At 40.5% G+C, this 17406-nt stretch overlaps 1 protein-coding gene across 5 annotated transcripts in view; it reads right to left on the bottom strand.

The window, feature by feature from the left end:
- The window catches only part of LOC147255789 (dedicator of cytokinesis protein 3-like), a 48200-nt gene that overhangs the window by 2886 nt on the left and 27908 nt on the right, over positions 1-17406 (bottom strand). The window contains exons 24-56 of one of the 5 annotated variants that reach the window (XM_086213747.1): positions 17207-17377; positions 16907-16969; positions 16372-16564; positions 16125-16252; positions 15810-15956; positions 15600-15698; positions 15421-15515; positions 15152-15227; positions 14904-15004; positions 14766-14824; positions 14519-14667; positions 14311-14396; positions 13232-13258; positions 13025-13120; positions 12884-12944; positions 12689-12782; positions 11562-11710; positions 10640-10726; positions 10317-10421; positions 9920-10061; positions 9249-9415; positions 7133-7219; positions 6856-7035; positions 6697-6780; positions 6269-6385; positions 6040-6182; positions 4903-5038; positions 4647-4728; positions 4224-4339; positions 2446-2530; positions 2248-2370; positions 1972-2054; positions 1-1266 (exon numbers count right to left, since the gene is read on the bottom strand). The exon at positions 1-1266 is cut by the window's left edge and continues 2886 nt beyond it. In XM_086213747.1, coding sequence (XP_086069873.1) covers positions 658-1266; positions 1972-2054; positions 2248-2370; positions 2446-2530; positions 4224-4339; positions 4647-4728; positions 4903-5038; positions 6040-6182; positions 6269-6385; positions 6697-6780; positions 6856-7035; positions 7133-7219; positions 9249-9415; positions 9920-10061; positions 10317-10421; positions 10640-10726; positions 11562-11710; positions 12689-12782; positions 12884-12944; positions 13025-13120; positions 13232-13258; positions 14311-14396; positions 14519-14667; positions 14766-14824; positions 14904-15004; positions 15152-15227; positions 15421-15515; positions 15600-15698; positions 15810-15956; positions 16125-16252; positions 16372-16564; positions 16907-16969; positions 17207-17377 — 4140 coding nt within the window. In that variant the 3' untranslated portion in view covers positions 1-657. The remainder of the gene's footprint in view (positions 1267-1971; positions 2055-2247; positions 2371-2445; positions 2531-4223; positions 4340-4646; positions 4729-4902; positions 5039-6039; positions 6183-6268; positions 6386-6696; positions 6781-6855; positions 7036-7132; positions 7220-9248; positions 9416-9919; positions 10062-10316; positions 10422-10639; positions 10727-11561; positions 11711-12688; positions 12783-12883; positions 12945-13024; positions 13121-13231; positions 13259-14310; positions 14397-14518; positions 14668-14765; positions 14825-14903; positions 15005-15151; positions 15228-15420; positions 15516-15599; positions 15699-15809; positions 15957-16124; positions 16253-16371; positions 16565-16906; positions 16970-17206; positions 17378-17406) is intronic. The other 4 variants (XM_086213749.1, XM_086213748.1, XM_086213751.1 and 1 more) reach the window with 4 other exon arrangements.

Genomic DNA, 17406 nt, shown 5'->3' on the forward strand with positions numbered 1-17406 from the left:
ACCTGCAATTTATGACTGCCCGGCAGCGACGTGTTAGTGTGCCATTTGATATGATTCACTATTAAGGAGCACTTAACAGTGTTTCGAAACACAAAATGGACATAAGCCTCTGAAAACACTATAATGTAGCAAATTTATCAAAATGAGATATTATGTATATGAAGCATTTAAAGCAGAGAAGTCACCTCACTGTGGATAACAACTGTCTGAAGTTGCATTGTGTTGTGAAAATGACGAAGCAACATTAAGGGAGTTCAGAGCTGACACTGCATCGGCAGTCATGTTGGTTATGATCATGGTTGTCAAATTTCACAAAACTGTTGTTATTCTCAATCAAAAACATGCTCACAGACAAGTTGTACAATTGTGTACAATCAATATAAATTTTAAAGTTCATGTTTTATCTGTTTCATTGTTCAACAGATCATTTTCTTTTAATAATATCTTAGAGGCCACATGGAGCAGCAATGGCAGTTGTGCCTCATACTGTAGATTCATGGACTTCTTTTCTTTGCTTCGTGTGCACTGAAATTAAAACAACGAGAAAGGTCAGTTTAAGACACTGTCAGACTCTTTCTGTTGCTGAAACTTTGATTCAATGCAAACAAAGGCAAGAAGATAAGGAGTAAGCTCTGAGTGAAATTTGGAGATTCTTCATCACTGTGCCTCCTCGTGTTCCTCACTAATGCACTGCTCCCAGGCATGCTTGGCCTGGTCCTCCCTGTGACCATGAGGGGAGTGAAAGATCCTGCGTGGCAGCGGGATGGGCTGAGGCTGCAGCTCCTCTTCAGGGATGCAACCCTCCCTCAGGTAGGGTTTAGGTGGCACAGCTGGGGGCTGGGGCCTTCGATATGGAATGTGATGAGGGCCATGGGTGGGTGCATGGTGGTGAGGTGAAGGCCCATGAGAGTGGCTGTCCAGCCCAGGGTGGGCATGAGCGTGAGGGTGCGGGTGGCTGTTTGGGTGCGAAGTAGGGCTGCGGTAATGGAAGGGGCGGACGGGGTCCACAGAGTCCATTTCTGGTCCACCATAGTGAATGTGCAAGTAGGGAGAGGTCATGTACTCATCAGGAGGGGACCACAGATGACTGGGAAGAGGCTCCAATGCATCATTCCTGATTGGGCCAGGGTCTGGATACTGGCCTCCAAAGTTACTCTCGCTGAGGGAGGAAACGCCACTGCTGGCACTGCCAGACAGCGTGGAGTTACTGCCACCCAAAGCTGACTGAGGACTGGTCGGGGAGCCAGGGATTGGGTGGAGGGGAGACTAGAGAGAGCGAGAGACAAACAGATGGAATTGGTATATTTCTCCTCTGCTACAGTATTTTGACAACAGCTCAGAGGTTCAACATATCTCACCCTGCCTTCATACAGTGTCAGATCAATCAACTACTTAATTAGTCTGATACGGTCTATGATATTGAAATACAAAGTTGCTTGAATATGGGAGTTCAAGATCACAACTTGACTGCTTGAGTGAAGAAAACTGTCAACACACAAGCAATGTCATTTCAGTGGTGTTGTGATAGAGTTGATATTTAATTGTGTGAAAGATGACAAATATGAGCCTTTGAGGAGCATGTGAAGGCAGCATAATTAAGGGAAAACCAGTAAATAAGAAAACTTCCAAAAGTTTACATTACAATCACCTGTCATATGACTTTGCTGAACCATTAATGATTAGTTGAGGGGTTAATGTCCCCACCGCAAAGAAATAATCTAAGTTGATTGAAACTGACAACATGGTGCCACCACAAAATTTTATCATATTACATTCCACTACAACACAATACAGTGTGGTCAAGAGGTTGTGGTAACTTCACATATTTTCTGTAAGATCACCCTAACTACATTAAAAAGCCATGATATATCATAGCTTTGTGAAGACCAATTTGTTGTAAGCATCTTAGTGTGACGTGTCTGTAATAAATTCAAAATCTTTACAGCTGACGATACAAAATGATGTTTGTACCTTCCGAAGAGAACGGGCAGGAAGAGCTGGAGGAGGATCGCTGTTCTGGTGGTTAAACGCATCACAGTGCATCAGAAAGTGTCCTACAAAGTGAAAAATGGACATTCATATGAGTAACTGTGTTACTTTGACCAAATAAAGGTACTGAGTAGCTTTTTAATGCCAGTCTAAACCACACAAGATAAGATTTTTGTCTCATTCAAGTCCAATTTGTGAGCTGACATTTGACATGTAAATACATACTCTCTGGACCATCAGCTGTGCTGTAAAAAGTACCTGGTGGGAAGGACCTGGGTGGAACAGGGGGCATAATTGCCCCTCCAGTTGAAGCTGGCATGTAAGACACCTGCTCTCGATTGTCTCCATCCAGACTCCAGCTGCTGGGAGCATTGGGAAAGACTGAGGGAACACATGAACACATGAACACACTGCCAACATTATGCCATAAAATATCTCAACTTGTCTGAATGTTACCTTTTTCTGGTAGAGTCATGTGTGGATCCGTACACGGCTTACAGGGGCTAACTTGCTGAAATAAGGCACGCTGCATATGGTTGTTCTGTATAAAAAAAAACGGAATGAAATGAACAGTCATTGTCATTTTTGTTCTTTCTGAATGACAGGCACACCCAGGAAAACATAAATGCCACTTTAAAAACCATGTGAGCAGGAAGCTCACACCTTAGTCTTTGTCATTCCTGGTGATGATTTTTCTGATTGTGAAGTGACAGCAGCAAAAGAAGCCTACAATCATCAGCATTTAAATTTGAATGAAATGACTCAAGAGAAATGTTCACACATCATCATCACTCAGTAAAGAAGTTTATTTTTCACCAGTGTCTGTTTGTTTGTCGGAGGTGTGTGGAAAAACTACAAAGATATGAAAAATTAATAACAATATCTCGAAGCAAAAAGTTCTGCATGCCAAAGCCCATTACAAGTTTCAGATTGAAATGTGACCTGCTACAGTGTGGACCAGTTCTTTTTGGAAATGAAACAATCATAAGCACATAACAGCCATAAAAATGTAGCCAAGAGCCTCGACCTTCTCAGACACTAAATATCCAACGAAAAGGAGTTTACAAACAGGAGATAGCATTAACATTAACTGACAAGTAATCCACTGTAAACCTCCCATTCATTTGAAAAGAAACTATAGGTTGATTTTCTCCTCAGCTTTTGAATTCCTCCTATACATTTGAAGTTTAAAATATGAAACGATCAATACCAAAACTGTGGGACAAATTTTGAAAAATTCATCATAGTCCACATAGGTTTGTGTCAGAGTCTCCTTTGGAAAGCCCATCTAAAATAAAGATGTTGTTTTACAGCGCAGGAGATTCTGTTTGGTTTGCTTGGATGCAGCTTTCACATTTTTCCACATTGAAGTTTAGTCAGTATTTCTGACAGATTGCCCCATTAACATTTGGGAAAGGTCTGTTTCATGAACTTTCTTTAACACTGAAAAAACATGGACCTCAATGGAGATCTGTGTTCTCAGAGTGCACCTCACCTAGTTCAGTTAAGTTCAAATCAAATCAAATCAAATCAAACAATTACATTAATCCCTCTAGGGGCAATTCATTCGAGCACCCTGTTCATAGTAGAAAAAAAAACTAATCATGCAAAGTATACGCGAGTCAAAGAGCAATAAACTTTAAAAGGAATTAACATGAAAAATATACTGATCTTGAGTACAAAGAACAATAAATCAGAATGAATGAATAAATAACCCTGACCTATGGAGCATTTAGCATAAGACAGCTGAGGGAATGAAAGGCTTTGATTGGCGGTTGTACAGCATCACATAACAACGGCAAGATGGCAACAGTCAGAATTCACTCTCTAGTAGAAGCTACAGTTAGATAGTACCGGTAGTTGCTTTACAGTGGAGTTACTGGTTGAAAAAGGAATGTAACTCTTTTTGTCTAACTCCAAAGATCTTGGAACAGATCTTGACAATGTTGTTCAGGCTATTTCTGTCTCTAACTGAGGGGCTGTGGAACCAGCAAATCAAATAAAAGCACAGAAGACTCTTGATAAAAGACAGATAAAAATAAAGGGAACAGGCCTGGCAGAAAAGTAATTGAGTTTTCAGAGACGGTGAATTCTTTCCTGCCCTTGATTCAAAATAGCAGTGCTATCAGTGCTAACATCCAATCAGTTGTTGGTTGGTGATCAATGTTTGTCTCATACTTGTGTGTGGTAACAATTTCATCCATTTTTGTAATTGTAGATGCTGCCCGCAATACCTGTCCATTTTCTGCCATGTTGTAGTACATGGAGTTGTTGGACCTCTCACGATGAGATGGAAGCAGTATCATCACTTCCCGGTTGTGTTTGGCCTTATCAGGCAAGGATGGAGAGCCTTGAAAAGAAGGAGACATGGACAGTGTGAGATCCTGTTTAATTCCCTGCAAAGGGATCAATAAAGTTTTATGTTATCTCAAACAAACCTTTTAAGTGACAGACATGTCTTGTCATCCAATAAAAGCAAGTATTTTTATGGTGTGCTGCCTTCTATGTATATTTTAAGAAATGTCTATAAAAGAAGTTTATTCTCCTTTGCCATATATCTCTCATCACGGATATAGAAATATAAAATATGAAGAAAGGCTGGAATGATGATCATTTGGGTCTTTATGTAATCACTTAAGTGCACCTGCATCACCTACCTCTGGCACTCGAAGGAGCCGAGTTGATAATCTGGGACGAGTTAGAGCGGATTGAGCTCAGGCTGGAAGAAGATGGGCTCGGCTGCAAAACAATACATATAAGAATGAAAAACATCTTAAATGCATTACATTCTTAATCATTCTGACAGAAAAAAACACGATAAAACTGTGGATAAGAAATGTGAGTACTAGTTTAAGGAAACATAAGAAATTCATAAATTTTCCAAAACATCACAAATGTCTAATTATGCATTACCTGCATGTGCATCGCCTCCTCAGGGTGCTCCCCCATCATACCATCAGTCATTATGACAAGGTTTCCTGCCTCACTTGAAGTGTGAGAGGACAAAGAGGAGGACGAGTGTCGGATTGAACCCTGCAAATTCAGAGGGCTGAAGGAGAGAAACAGTAATGGAATCTCTGTCTCAGTGTGTGAGTATAAAGAACTAAATATTATCTCATCTCAGCGGACATTTTTGAGACTAATCTTGTATCTTGGGGTTAGGGTTTGGAATGAGGATTCTCACCTGCACACCTCAAACAACTGCTGGACACTGAAACCCCAATCCCTTCTCTCACTCTCTCTCTCTCTCCTCTATCTATCTATCTATCTATCTATCTATCTATCTGCCAGTCTGACTGGTAGTGTATAAACATATATATTCTTACATATAAAAAAAACACTACTGAAAAAAAAACACTAAGAAAAGCAACAAGCAGAAGAGATTTGTTTATGCCAAGAAACAGAAGGAATGGACATTGGACCAGTAGAAAACTGTGCATTCTGTGCATTTGTCTGATGAGTCCAAATTTGAGATCTTTGGTTCCACCTGCAATGTCTTTGTGCTAACGAAGGCTTCAAGACTGTTGGAAAACCATTTCAGGTGACTACCTCATGAAGCTGATCGAGAGAACGCCTTGTGTGTAGTGTGGCTATTTTGAAAACTATAAAATATAAAACATGTTTTGAGTTATTTCACACTTATTTGTTTACTACATAATGTGCTTACTCATAGTTTTATAGTTTTGATGCTTTCAGTGAGAAACTACTATGTAAATGGTCATGAAAATAAAGGAAACCCATTAAATGTGCTGTGTGTATATATATATATATATATATATATATATATATATATATATATATATATATACTTAAAAATAAAGAATATATATATATATATATATATATATTCTTTATTTTTAAGTGTCTCAGATTAATTTTGGAGCTCACATTATTATATTCACACAATATTGACATATAATGTCTCTGGACATAACAATGTTAGAAAAGGGAATTTTAAAGTTTGAAAACACTTTTCAGTTCCATTTGTGATTTGAGACATGCTGTACAGTGTGCACTGTTGTGACTCTTTGTGTCGAGCGTTTGACTGACCTGTGTCTGTGTATGAGCCGCAAACTCTCTGGGCTCATGTGGCTGTGGGAGGAAAGGATCCCTCTGGATGAGTTGACCCCTTGGCAGCCTGAAGGGCCAAATCGGTCCACGCCCGGCACTCCCTGCTGAGTTCCAACAATGTACTACTCTGAATATTAAGACTGCTCACACATGATTCAAAACAGTGTCTTATTTACAGACAGCAATAAATATTCAAATAGAAACTCACATGGTGTAAACCAGTCCTCATCATGTGGAACTGGTCCACAAGCTTTTTGTGCAGAGGACGCATTTCAGGATGCACCAGTTTCTCATGAACAGCCAGCCCCACTCCTAGAATGTGCACCTGTTGCAGAAAGTCAAAAGTGCTAAAAATTTTACTTCATTATTGTGTCTCAACCAAGCTGGTTATTGGAGCCTAAAATTTTTCCTAAACCACAAGTAAAATGAGGTCAAGGAAAGATGAAGGCGAAATCAAAAGTATTCAGGACAACTGCGATGCAAAGAAAATTTGTACTTGTACAGTAGCAGCAGGCTGGGAAATTGTGTGATGAATGTTATAGATATGGATCAAAATCAAACCCTTGCTGTTTCATACAGGCAACATAAAGTATGTAAACCCCACGATGGATCTACCGTAACACTGTGGTTGCTGACCTGTTCCTGCATCAGATCCTTCAGATGTGTGATCCTTTCTGTGTCCTCTTGGTGACTGCTGATGTAGTCCTTATCGAAAAATGCCTGTTGAAAATACAAATTTGATTATATGACAAATTCAGACATTCAATAAATCCACACAATCATTTGTCTCTCTACCTCTTGATATCTGGCAATGCCTCCATTCACAGCGGCATCTATGACCCCATTGAGGCACATGCTGAGCGGGTTGATGTTTCCATGATGCTGCCTGTGCTGGTATTGGCTTATAAGGGTCCGAAGCTCCTGTGTTTTATTCTCCACCACATAAATGGCATTTTCTAAAGGACTCACCTCCACCTGGAAATAAATGGAGATATGCAGCTTATACAAAGAAATCTCTGAGGAGGCAATATGTGCATTATACAATGATAGAATGAGTGCTTAAGCTCCTCACCACTTCTCTCCTCTCAACCTCAGCCCAACGGGATATCCCAGGGAGAGGACGGGAGAGGATCAGAGTTGTTCTTTCAATCCACAGACTCTGTGAGACAAGCAGACAGAGGCATTGTATTCTCCTATCAACCATATCTAGTGCCATCACTGTGGTATGTGTGCAACAATAGATACAAAAACCAGGCAGCTCAGCAGTGCAGCATGTAGGTCAGTTAGCAAAGAGTAGAAGGGAAAGGCTCTGATGTGGTTTGATGTCAAATTTAGGTTACTGTGTCAGAGAAAATACAGTATCATGCCTAGTCCTACAATCTCTAAATCCCTCTAGGGTGTAGGATTTTTTAGCAGTCAGCTGAATATGCATTAGATCAAGGGATGTGAGTTAAATCAAAGCAAAAGATTAAAAACACTAAAATAGTCAGATGGAATTCCATCCGTCCATTTTCTATATCACTTATCCGTTAAGGGTCACATGGGGGCTTGAGCCTATTCCAGCTGACACTGGGCGAGAAGCAGGGTACACCCTGGACGGGTCGTCAGTCCACCACGAGAAATTAGGTGTTCAGCATCTTGCTCAAGGATACTTCAAGGTGGACACCAGAGGAAGTGAGGATCAAACCACGAACCCTTTGGTTACTCGATGGCCACTCTATCTCTGAGCCATGCCGCCGCCTTAGTCAGATGAAACTGGTAAAATAAAATTGCCTCAGTGCTTTCCCCATGTCTTAAAATGTGAACATTTGCTCTTTTTTTAAATCTCTTTGAAAATTTACGAACACTATGGTTTGACACTTGGGTAGGACAGAGCAAGTTTGATTTGCACATCAATATACATTAAATTATTATTGCATTAAATTGTGAGGCATTTTGAAGACTAACTATGCTGCTAAATACAGTGGTCATTGTGGATGAGTCAAGGATAAAAATAATCCTTAATTGCAGCCCTAAAATATCAGTTTTGCAGCAAATATACCAACCAAATCAGTAATCTGTAGTTATTGTACTGAGAGTATGTGGTGTTATTCAGCAAATATATATAATGTGTTATTAACTGTCTTAGGTACTTAAGCATTCTGCCGCGTTCTGTCTTCGTCTAACTACATTACATCATTTTGCTGTATTAATTACTAATGTGCATGCAATTCACAGTGGAACAGTTACTGATATACAAATGAGTCATGTTTGGATGAATACTCACAATATCACAATTCTCAATCGAGTATATCTAATATGCTGATGAAAATTTCTCAAAATTAATAGTGGATCCACTGGACAAAAGTGAAGCAATATTTAGGAATATTTGAATAAAATTGGGGCAGCATGGTGGTGCAGTGGTTAGCACTGTTGCCTCACAGCAAGAAAGTTCCAGGTTTGAGTCCCGGCTTGGGCACGGGATCTTTCTGTATGGAGTCTGCATGTTCTCCCTGTGCCTGCGTGGGTTCTCTCTGGATATTCAGGCTTCCTCCCACAGTCCAAAGACATGGAATTGGGGACTAGGCTGGTTGGATTCTCTAAATTGACGGTAGGTATGACTGTGAGTGTGAATGGTTGTCTGTCTGTATGTGTTGGCCCTGCGATGGACTGGCGACCTGTCCAGGGTGAACCCGCCTCTCGCCTGTAGCTGCTGGGAAAGGCTGCAGCCCCCCGTGACCCTTAACAGGAATAAGCGGAAGAAAATGGATGGATGGATGGATGAATAAAATTGTGATAAAAATTGTTTCTTTTGTCATCAAACATGACAAATTACAGCCAAACAGTCTGAGAATAGTCAGGCTAGCTGAGATGAACACTTAAATAAATATGTAAATATCTTTAGATTCTGATTCTTTCCTTCCAAACTTCAGCTCTGATGCTGATTTAAACATGAGTTTTCAGGAACTTCAAAGGTACTGCTACCCAAAGCAGTAAGCCTCCAGCTGTGACCACCAGGGGGTGTTGCACCAGCTTACGTCACTTGTAAGACCTGTTTAATGGGGGGGCGGGGGGGTTGGCTTTGCCTAAATCAACTCCTGTTTCTCCATTACAGGAACCATATCATTTTTAAACTTGTGTTCCATCTTAATTCAGTGTTTCCCTGTGAAGCAGAATGGACAGAGAACAACTCTGCTGGATCACTGTACCCTGAATTCATTCTCGCGGTCTTTGGGCCCCTTGTGGAAAGGCCTGTCATAGTGAAACCGGCTGACATTGTTTATGCGGTAGAAGCTCTTTATCCTCTCTGGCACACGATCCAGTTGAGGCACATCAGAGATGTCTGAAACTGGTGTCACCGCATAAATCTGCAAGTCTACAAGCAAAAGTGTCAAGGAGCAGACAGACAGGCAGAAAGACGGACAGAAGGAGAAGCGCAAGATGTAGTAGAAGGAAATACAGCAACTGAAAAGACAAGAAATCTCCTACTTTGTTCTAATTTCTATAAACATTATATTTTGTACCATAATGCTATAACTAGATGGTTACCCAAAAGGAAATTGACCATCCATAATTCATAAAGCAAAAAAGCCAAATAGCTGCTGCTACGCTATTACAATTTAGACCAAAATTTAAGATAGAAAATAAAACATCTTTGCAGATCAATTTCTTAGCAGTCTTCCTATACAGAAAAAAGATCGATTGACATATACACTGCAATATCAACTGTATAACTGTGAACCTGTTCCTTGTTTAGCCTGGATATGTTGTTCCTACTTTCTATTTTTGCTATCCCCTTTCCTGGTTTAACATTGTAAATTTCCCCTTTATGAATAAATGAGCTAACTTAATTTCTGTCCCAGTACCCTGAGTAGGATACACTGAGCATCACTCTGCAAGATGGTGTCGTCAGGATGGTTGGGATGCTGCATGGCGATAGCTTGTGGAAATTCTCCCAGCATCCTCTGCTGGAAGTCCTCGAGTCGTTCATAGTCGTAGCCACGACAGACAAACTCCTTGTTCTGGAGAGAGGAGGAGAGAATACTGGATGTTTGCCAGAATGACCTGGTTCAGCTTGAGTCATTATAGAGGATGCAAATTTGCTTGGAGTTGATTCAGCTTTACTTCTTATGTAGATTTACTAATTTTATTCAATTGGTGTTACCTTCAAGTCACTCTATATGATATTGGCTCCTGCCAAAACATTAAGGAGCTATTTCAATAGATTCCTAACTGTGTCAAGACAAATGACTCAAGACTGTAAAAAAAAGTCTTACCCTGAGGAAGAAAGGAAACTTCCTCCCATAGAACCCCATTCGGAAGAACTCAGGTTCAATCCTCTGCTGCTCAATAATATTGTCATAATATGCTGCCTCCATTTTCTGACACAGAAAAAGACAGAAAAAAGTCAGGATGATTTAATCACACATATTTCTGTATCCTTTGCATAGGCTAAGTGTGAGTGTGCTCAGATAATTAGGACACACTTCACACTCCATAACAAGGGATGAAAATGACAGAGAGAATTGAAAATCTCAGCAAACATCACCACAAGGGATTATTGTTGAATAAAAACAGAGGAAAATAAGATTGAATTTACCCGTATCCAGCTGAGGCTCTGATAATCATATAAAGTCTCATACTGGAAAGCCAGCTCCCGACAGAGAGAGATTCCATATTCCCAACACTGTAAAATAATATATGAAGTGATATCAACATCTGTAGGGAAGATACTGTATAATAAATTCAATTTAGAAGGTGGGAAGTATGCAAACTAGATGAGTATAACTTCACTCCCTCATGAAACATGTCCAATGACATTTTTATTTTCAAGAAAATTAACATATTGTGACTTACTGTCTGACATATCTATGTTTGTTTGTTTGTTTGTTTTTTATAATGACCAGAGGCAAAGTCTCTATATACATAATAGACTGCAGGTCCCATCATCACTGATCATCATCAACCTGCACATTTTTTACTCATAATGTCAGATCTTAGTATCAACATGGTGTTCCACAATCACAGAGCTGTCCAACTGAAACAGCCAGAAAAAAACAAGAAATGGAAAAGAGTTAATGGGGGGGGGGGGGGTAATTTCCTTCTCAGCTGCTTCTCAAGTCCAAAGGGCTTTGTCCTCTCAAAAACACAGACACAAGTCATATAATTTAATTTTGTGGGATACCAGCCAGATAGGTGTGATTTTGAAGAAAAACAATCACATTTGAGCAGCTATCTTTCCTTCATAGACTATAGCAAATGTTTCCGTTTGGATTTATTTCAAGATATTCAGTCTTAAATTTGGTACAGAAGAACTCCAACGGACAAATATTTATTCTGTTATTGCTGTTGGACCATATTCTTGGTAAGGAAGACTGCTGGTACAAGCAGGAAAGATTTTGAGAAATAGATTTGTCATGAGGAAACAAATATTTCAATGTTTCATCTCTTCTTTTGAAAAACTGATATTCAACCTCCCTCTTGAGATAGTTGCTTGATGTCATTTGGAGAAAAAAACTTGCCTTGCCCTTGTTGAAGTAGTGGAGGATTTTGCGACTCAGATTTTCCTTGCGTTGCCACTCGCTCTGACAGGGGTAATGGAGGAAATCTCTGAGGGGCCGGTCCTCCCACTGCAGCAGTTCCCAATACAGTAGCAGGGTGAATGCTGCCTCTGTTGGTGAGGGGTTACAGGTCATTAGAGAAATTATATAAAAAAAATTGTATCCTCTTGATACCTGTTATTCTGTACGAGCTGCAGATGATGAACAATTTGCATATTCATACCTTCCAGACATTTTGGGCTCTGTATTTGTGAACAGATGGGGTAAAAAGCAAAGCACATTCAGCTCAAAACACAAGTTGCCCTGAGCACAAAAAGTATCTTTTAGTATGTTGGTGGCCAGATGCGCAAAATGCACTTGGCATTTGAAATATTATCTGTAATGTTCAGTCAGTTCACCAACTCTGCTTTCACACACAGACTGTGTTGTTATCACTAGAAAGTCCTGTCACCATATTTTATTCCTGCATAGTTTTTTTTATTGGCAGACAACGAGGCAAACAAAACCCACATGTCCCATCAGAGCTCATTTTGTAGAACACTAAAAATGTGTATAAATTATCCTGGCAGCAGTTTTCAAAAAGGGGTGCTTAAGGCTGCTTTCAATTACTCATATTTGGCTACAATTACAGGCATGTAAGCCACCACTGCCAATAATGTAAGTAATGCAATACTTCAGCCATTTACATGATTACATTTACCGTCAATGTCCTTAGATTTCCTGTTTACAGAGACAAAAATATTGCATTACCTCTCTTTATTCAAATTGACTGCTGTAATAGACACTGGCCATTTAAAAACTAATGATAACAAATTAAATTCAACTGAATTAGATTAAATCATTTTTTTTTAAATGCCATCCACTATCAACTATTACCTTAAGTCAAAAAATGCAGCCTCTTCTCTGTTCTCAGGGGACTCAATAAACCTCACCGAGAATGATCAGACAACATATGCAAGACAGAGGGTAAGCATAAACCTGGAGTACAGCCCAAACTTTTTCACTGAATAAAAATAACACCTTGGTTGTATAAAGGCCGTGCTATAAAACTTACACTGTCATAGAAAATGCCCCTGTATCTTTGTTACCTGTGAAGTCCTCCGCTTGTAAATGCAAGTCACACAGCTTATGGATGTACCGGATGTACATGTCTTCCTTGTTGACCTCTGATTTGTAGAAGTTCTGAGGTTACATAAATAGTTCAAATAAAAAAAAATGCTTTGTGGAAATCACAAAAAATAGGTCAAATGTTCTCAAATACATATGAAACATGAATGTCTCACCATAAGGTTGACCGAACCACCCGTTTTCTTATTCTCCATTTCATCTCCTTTCATGCAGTCCCTACACAGAAACATACACGGTTTTCTCAACATTTCCATGACATGAACAATGAGCCACTGATTATGTGACAGTAACTTTACCTGTAATCTAGTAGTCGCTCAACAAGTCTTGTCACTGACGTAACAAATGAGATCCCTGTCTCTCTCCAGGTCTCCTGCTCTATTTTCTCCAGAAGGCTGCACAGAAAATACAGTTAGATATTCCTACTAAAAGTGATGAGCACAGGAAGTAAATAGATATGAATCATGATGTCTCTTGTCCTTGGCCGCAAAATCACCATAACTCACCTTGGATAAGGCCCAAACAGTTGGGTCCTGGGGTATGATAGCCAAACAAGAAAAAGACATGTGTTAGACGGTATTTCACAAGCCAACAATATTCTGATAATCACTGGCAGGAGTTCTCTTTGATCAGGATCTGTCCTTTAACTCCCACATTAAGAAAATTTCTAGGACTGCTTTCTTTCATTTACGTAACATTGCTAAGATCAGACACATCCTGTCTCAAAAAGATGCAGAAAAAGTAGTCCATGCTTTTGTCACTTCCAGGCTGGATTACTGCAATTCCCTCCTATCAGGCTGCACCAGTAAGTTCCTAAAGACTCTCCAGCTGGTCCAAAACACTGCTGCCTGCGTGTTGACTAGAACTGGTAGAAGAGACCATGTCTCTCCTGCACTGGCTTCTCTGCATTGGCTTTCTGGCAAATTCAGAGTAGAATTCAAAATTCTCCTTCTAACATACAAAGTCCTCAACAATCAGGCACCTTCATATTTGACAGAGCTCATAGTCCCTCATTATCCAGCTAGAACCCTTCGCTCCCAGGATGCAGGGTTACTGGTGGTCCCTAGAGTTTCTAAAGTAGAATGGGAGCCAGAGCCTTCAGCTATCAGGCTCCCCTCCTGTGGAACCGTCTCCCAGTTTCGGTCCAGGATGCAGGCACCCTCTCTACCTTTAGGAGCAGACTTAAGACCTTCCTTTTTGATCAGGCTTATAGTTCGGGCTGCTTAGGCTAGCCCTTAGTTATGCTGCTATAGGCTTAGACTGCCGGGGGTTTTCCCATGGTGCACTGGGCTTCTCTCTCCTCCTCTCTTTCCTCTTTGTCCTCCTATATGTGTCATATATAAATCATACTCATATGTATTACTAACTCATCTTCTTTTCTGGAACCTTTGGGCTCCCTGCTTCCCAGATCCCGGGTGCTGCTGAGAATTGTTGGGTGTAAATTCACTGAAGGAATGTGGTACTAGGCCATGCTGTGCTTGTAAAGTGTCATGAGAGAACATTTGTTGTGATTTGGCGTAATACAAATAAAATTGACTTAACTTGAATTGACTGGCGAAACAAAAAAAAAGCTTTTGCTACTTACAAAAGGCTAAAGAGCTCTCTATGATTATCATCGCCTTTCCCATCTGACACCATGCTGTCCAGCTTATCCATCAGCTCTGCTTCCACCTACACAGAAAACACACATTCAACCAAAGGATGTGGGTTTGCTATATGAGAATAAGATGCCCATTTTATCACAACTGCTGTGGCAAGCTGTACATCTTATAACATCCAACTGTCATGATGACCTGTTTGAAGTTTCCATTTTTCCTCTGCTCCCAATCCATCATGTCGTGGAATATGGGAATCATTATATTTCTCACTTCAGTTTGAGGGACCAGGGTGACTCCCAGGAAGGGCCCCATCATTCCTGGGATAAAGTGGGGCTTGTTGTCACCTAGATAATACGGATTCACATGGACAGAAACAACTGTTTACACTGGTTTATTTTAAGATGTTGTGTTCTCTGTGGATACATTGATTATAATTGCACACCTAATTTTTGCCACATGCTGAAGAGCTCATATGCCATCATGACTCTCATATCTCCATACCTACAATGACAAGACAGAAAAGAGAGGTGTTTATACTAAAATTAACACCTAACAAAAAAATTAACAGAACATTTCTTACTTGTCAAGGACTTTCTTTCTCTTAGCAGGGCCAAGTGCCTCTAACTGCAGACTGGGCTGGTTGATATACAGCACATTGAGGCTGAAAAAGGAGTTCCACACCTAACATGTAAACAGACATAAATTTAAAAAAATGCACATGGCATGTTTCATTATTTAGAAGTGTAACACATGTAATCACAGAAAATAATCTGATATTCTGACTGCATGGTGCCTCCTTAACACAAAGCCTTCTTGATAGAGACACACCTTGAAATCAAAATCTGCCTCTGAGAAGTTCTTGTGCAGTGCCGGGGACAGAAATTGTGTTGTTACAACGATGATACTGCAGAGAGCACAGAAAACATTACACTGTCAGCTTACTAAATAAGGTACATGCTAAAAATAGATTAAGAAACCTGCAACACAACCTTCAGAGTAGGCTTACTTGAAGAGTGCCTGATCTAATGGTCAGCTGTATTCCCCTATAACATCACTGGGACAGACATGGCATGACAAAAATGGAAAGAAAGACTCACTGACTAGTTAGCAGCCTCATGACACTCCAGTCTCGAGGGAAGATTGTCAGTTTCATCAGATTGCGGAACACGCAGAAGATCTTCAACAAGAACTCCTGGAAGACATTAACCAAGTGTATGCACTTAAGGTGTGTGGTGAGCAGTTTGCAAAAGAATTCTTTAATCTTAAAGTTTCCCACCTTCAGCTCCTCTTTACTATGAAAGTTGTTGAGCAGATGGTGAAAGTGGATCTCTGTCATCTGCCGCAGCAGCGAGAGAAGACAGGAAACATACTCCCCCTGGATGAGAGAAAGTAACATATGTGGACACACATGTTTAGGGAGGTTAAAAAACTGATAAATAGTCACTAAAACCCAGTTCTCACAGAGGATTATTGAGTGAAAGATTACTGTTATCTCTGCAGTGCACTGGGGACAGCGTTGTCCTCTGGATGTTTCCACAGAGTGAGACTTGCTCATGATGGACAGAAGAGTTTGCAGCAGCACGTCCACAAGGCTTTCAACCATCATTTCCACTTCCTCCTGAACAGAAGACTCCTGAGAGCAACCAAGAAACACTGAGTCAGCAACTTAGATGCAAATGTGTTGCTTCATGGTTTTGCCTCACTGCAAGCTCTAAATGCATTGATATGGTCCTGTGTATCGGAAATAGAAATAGGGTACACAGTTTGTATCCTGTTGGCTAATTCTTTTGTTGTACTGTACCATAGAGCTGGTCTTAATTATGGAAAAAATGCTGCCCAGGATCCCAGAACAGATCAGCAGCTCCCTCTGCTGGCGTAGATGCAGGTGGATGTGATGCAGAACCACCGGCAGCAAAATACTACGAGACTCTGGTCGAAAGGAAAGAGAAAGAGAGGAGAGAGGAGGAGGATGAAAACACTGCAGGAACCTTAGAATGACATAGGCTACATTCATTTACATTTTACTTTTTTTTCTTCATTTGTCTCACCAGGAAAGAAGAAAAGGCGACTCTCAACTGTGCGAGCAATAGACTGCAGTTTGACAACATCCATTGACTGGCCAATGTCTACTGTGCTGGGCATGCTCCCTAAGGTGCCCCTGACATACTCTGCCACCTCCTGAACAGTGAACATCTGCAGCAGCTCATCAAAAATATCAGGGAAACTGTTCAACAGCGCTGCCTGAGAGGGGAAACAAAGACAGCAGATAATCATCTTAGCCTCACTTTCAAAATAAAAACATCAAAATAATAGCATTTTTAACAACAATTTTGTGTGACAATGGCATAAGCCTGAAACTATATGTTCTGTTAATACCCCCAAAAGAAACACAACCAGGACTCTAACGAGAGAACACAACTTTTTTTTGTCAAGCTATAACTTTGGTGTTTCCTGATTCAGCCCTATCAAACCCAAACAGCAGCCAAGCTGAAGCACTGAATGCTCAGTACATTTGCGCTCCTGTTTGAGTATGCTGATCTCGGTTGCACTGCAGAGCTAACACAGGGAGGCGCTGTGACTTACTGAGATAGATGAGAGCCCTGGCGCATTACCACAGAGATGCATGCAGCTGATCGCACCCCTAAACTGTCCAAGATCAAGCCAAAGAAGGGGCAACAGAGGGGGTGAGGCATCAATTGCAGAAGTATGACAAATGAAATGTCACAAGAATGAACCGAGAAGCACAACAAAAAATGACCATTAAACATAAATACAAACAATGAGGAGGAATACGTAAAAATAAAAACATGAAGAACCATGATAAGATTGCCAAGCAAATGATAGAGTCCGTTAGAAGACAAGTAGATAGATTTTCCATCTGACCTGCGTGAACACAAGGTTCTCTGAGCTGCGGCTGTCTAGACTCAGGACGAAGCGGATCGACTGAAAGAGCTCTTGGATGCTTGCTCGGAACTGCTCCTCCTCCATCCCACAGGTGGCTCTCGAGTACAGTATACGAGACTGGACAATGAACTTGAACAGGTACTCCAGAGCCTTGTTGGAAGGATAAAAAAATGAGAATG

The sequence above is a fragment of the Aulostomus chinensis genome, chromosome 9, assembly GCF_037954235.1.
Source record: "Aulostomus chinensis isolate RoL2024-O1b breed Wild chromosome 9, RoL_Achi_v1.0, whole genome shotgun sequence".
NCBI lineage: Eukaryota > Metazoa > Chordata > Actinopteri > Syngnathiformes > Aulostomidae > Aulostomus > Aulostomus chinensis.